The sequence below is a fragment of the Alligator sinensis genome, unplaced genomic scaffold (assembly GCF_000455745.1).
Source record: "Alligator sinensis unplaced genomic scaffold, ASM45574v1 scaffold700_1, whole genome shotgun sequence".
NCBI classification, from domain to species: Eukaryota; Metazoa; Chordata; order Crocodylia; family Alligatoridae; genus Alligator; species Alligator sinensis.
Genome location: NW_005842531.1, coordinates 225,669 through 228,964, shown reverse-complemented (window position 1 = coordinate 228,964; position 3,296 = coordinate 225,669). Strand labels below are relative to the sequence as shown.

Genomic DNA, 3,296 nt, shown 5'->3' with positions numbered 1-3,296 from the left:
CGGGGGCGCTGGGGCAGCCATGGCCTCCGGCGGGTCTGGGGGCGCGTTCACACGGTGTCTCCCTGGGCGCCTGCCGCGCAGTATGACACCGGCCAGGTAACGCGGGTCACACACCAACCTGCTACCTTTGAGCCGCCCAAGCACTGCCTGATACTAGTTTCGGGTGTTCAAGGGTTGCCGTGTTTTTTTCCAGTTTCAAGAAAGAGAGGGGGGAGAAGGGTGAGCCCCTGCCCCTCACTTTCAAGCCCCAGCCCTGCCGGTGCCCCTCACTCCTGACTTGCAGCTCCTTGCCCCTCCTCCCCTGCCCCCCCCCCCCCTTCTCCCGCCCCGCGCCTTCTGCTGCCCCTCGTTCCCCACCCTCCAGGCCATGCCCTGCCCCCATGCAGCCCCCTGGCCCTGCCTGTGCCCTGCCCTCCCAAGCCGCAGCCCCCCACAGCGCTGCCAGTGCCCCTCACTCCTGACCTGCAGGCCCCTGCCTCCTCCTAGCTGACCTCCTGGTTACCCTTCAACGCTTGCCTGGGGTACTGTGGGTCGGGAACGAGGGGCAGCAGTTTAAAAAACTGCCCAGACCCAAAAAGAGGATATGTTCAGGAAAACCTGGATGTATGGTAACCCTAGGTGTTCATGTGCAGACAACCCAGGTGTTAGGAGCTCCAGGAGCTGCCCGAAATTACCGTGCAACAAGGCCCGAAGAATCCATAGTATTAAAAGCATTGTGACCTATTGCAGTCTGAGTTCTTTGCAACAAGAATTGTTCTGTTATTTTCCTGTAGTCACAAATCAAGTGAAAACTAAGAACTGACCTTTTTCAAGGGGTGACCTTTGTCTATCGAAGGATGCCTTGAATCTAAAAAGGTAGAGAATCACTGTTCTAGGGGGTGAGAAGGATTAAAGTCTTCCCCGTATGTTGGAAGCAAGGATTTTTTTCCAGGTTTTATTGGACAAACTGTGTGGCTGGGATAAGGTTAATCAAACTTTTGAATGTAAGGCATTCTTCAGTAGGTTACCTTAATTTTCAGGAGCCTTGCATTCAAAAGCTTGCCTAACCTTATCGCAACCATGCAGTTATTCCAATAAAAGATATTGTCCAAGACATCCTTGTCTTTTGCAAAATTCCTGGACTGGCACTCTAAACATTACTTCTACATTGGGCAATTCCACGTGTCTCAGACTAGCCTGCCCAAAGTGGCTTAAACTGGAAGATGCATAAGTTCTCTTCAGTTGCCTTCTGGTGTTTGAGTCCAGGGATTCTTTGTGACCAAGAGGCGTAGAAACATACTCTTCTGAAATTAAATGAAATCTGAAATCCTCACTTTTACATATAGCTCCGTGAGCTGAGGCTTGAAGAAAAATAACAAGGATCACAGCTATTACAACAAATTACCTGAGTTGGCAAAACTGTGTGTAAGGATCAACCAAGTACCCAAGTTGCCTCAAGAAATTTACAAGTCAATATTTACTTAATGGCCTAGGGCCACATAATGATCATTTACTGTTGAAAGTATTGTGTCCCAAGGTGCAGCGATCCCACATTTGAGTCTATAGAAGAAATCCAGTGTGAGGGTTCAGCCAGGAATTAGGTGGCTGGGCCTCCAGGTAGATCCTGAAGGGCAACCAGGAAGCCTGCTAGGTGGGGGGTACAGGTTACCAAGATGTCAATTGTGGTCTGGATCAGTGGAGCAGAGGGCACAGGATCAGGTTCCAGGAAAGATGAAAGGGAGGCCTGAGAGACAAGGTACAAACTGAGGTCAGAAAGCAGGAGAGTCAGATGCCAAATTGCAGAAAATATCCAAGAGCGGGGTCAAGGGAAGTCAAAGCCAAATTAGGAGCCAGGAGAATCAGGGCCAGTTGCCATGTTTCAGGGAAGATCCAAGATTAGGGTCAAGAAAAGCCACAAACAAGTCAGGAGCTAAGAACCAGAGAGAGCAGTGAATGCAAGACTTGCCAGAGCAGACCGAGAGCATTATCAAAGTGTGCCTATAGTCTGAGGCTGTAGCAGTGCTTAAAAGGGCTGAGCAGTGCTCTCAGCAGCCAGTCTGGCTATAGAGAACTGGGGCAATTGCATTAGTATGGGATCAAGGCCAAGTGTGGAAGCTCAAGAGCTTGGCCTAACTGGGCCTGACTGGCCTGACTGGCCAGAGGCTCGTGGCACCCAGTGTGGTATTATATACAACTAATGTATATTGAATACTGTTTATCCTAAAGCAATAGCTTTTAATGCTGCATGTGTTTTTGCCAAATGTACTGAAATACTTAGTACATCTGTGAAATTGATGCCATTTATCATTTGTCCTGTTACTGATCTTTTCTATGTTGAACTGATGCTGCAGAAGAGAGGAATGTTAACACAGCAAAGTACAGGTGTAAAGTAGGGATGGTGGATTCTTGTTTATAGTTTTAGAATATAACAAATAGCAAGTTAGAAAGAGAGGGAGACCAGAAGAAAAAAGAGGAGAAGCACCCTAATACTTATAAAAATACTAAAGAGATCTTAAGTTTTAAACAAATATTGGTGTTTGCCCAAAAGAAACCCTATAAAAACAAAACAAATATTGGTTGCACTAGATTTGAGAATATTAGAGGACCAGCTATTAGAGAATGCTCAACAAATTTTAGTTAGGATATTTCAAACAGAGGACAATTAGACATGCTGACACACTAATCACTACTCTGCCCAATCAAAACAGCTGCTGGTTAACATTTTTATAATACATACTAGTGAATACTGAAATGATAACAGTGGCTTTTTGGAATTTTAGCTGATGTTTTGGACTGACATTTTCAATCCGTAATCATCCAACACTGAAATGGCATTATCAATTATTCCTCAACTGAAACATTAAATGGGTCTTCACCCAGAATTCCCAACTACTACTAGCATTCATCTCAGTAAATGCTGAGCTGAAATACTTTTGTAGCCTAAAACTAGCACTCAGTTGAAAGAGTGAGCTAATATTTCATATCTGCTTCCATTCAAGTGGAACTGCCACTGCTCATTCTGCTGAATCTGTCAGGGCCCTATTTATAATGGCTTAATTGTCAGAGATGCCAAAAACTTACATTAACAGTTTTGTGAGTACATATCACCTCCACAAATAGGATAGTAACACACAACACACTTATTTTGGTATCTGAGCCCTCAGCACACATACAAATAGGACGTTTTGTTTCACTCTATAAAAAACAAGTTCAAAACAGGGCAGTTGGCCAGACATAGGAAGAGAGTTATTTGTATGTATACTATGTAAGGGAGTCTTGTACACCTGTACACACTGCACTGGGTGCATGAAGTACTT

At 45.4% G+C, this 3,296-nt stretch overlaps 1 protein-coding gene across 1 annotated transcript in view; it reads right to left on the bottom strand.

Annotated features, from left to right (window-relative positions):
• The window catches only part of UBXN2B (UBX domain protein 2B), a 30,288-nt gene extending 29,574 nt beyond the window's left edge, over positions 1-714 (bottom strand). The window contains exon 1 of the mRNA XM_006031823.3: positions 675-714. Within this exon, the coding sequence (XP_006031885.1) occupies positions 675-714 (40 nt within the window). The remainder of the gene's footprint in view (positions 1-674) is intronic.
• Between the last annotated feature and the right edge of the window lie 2,582 nt (positions 715-3,296).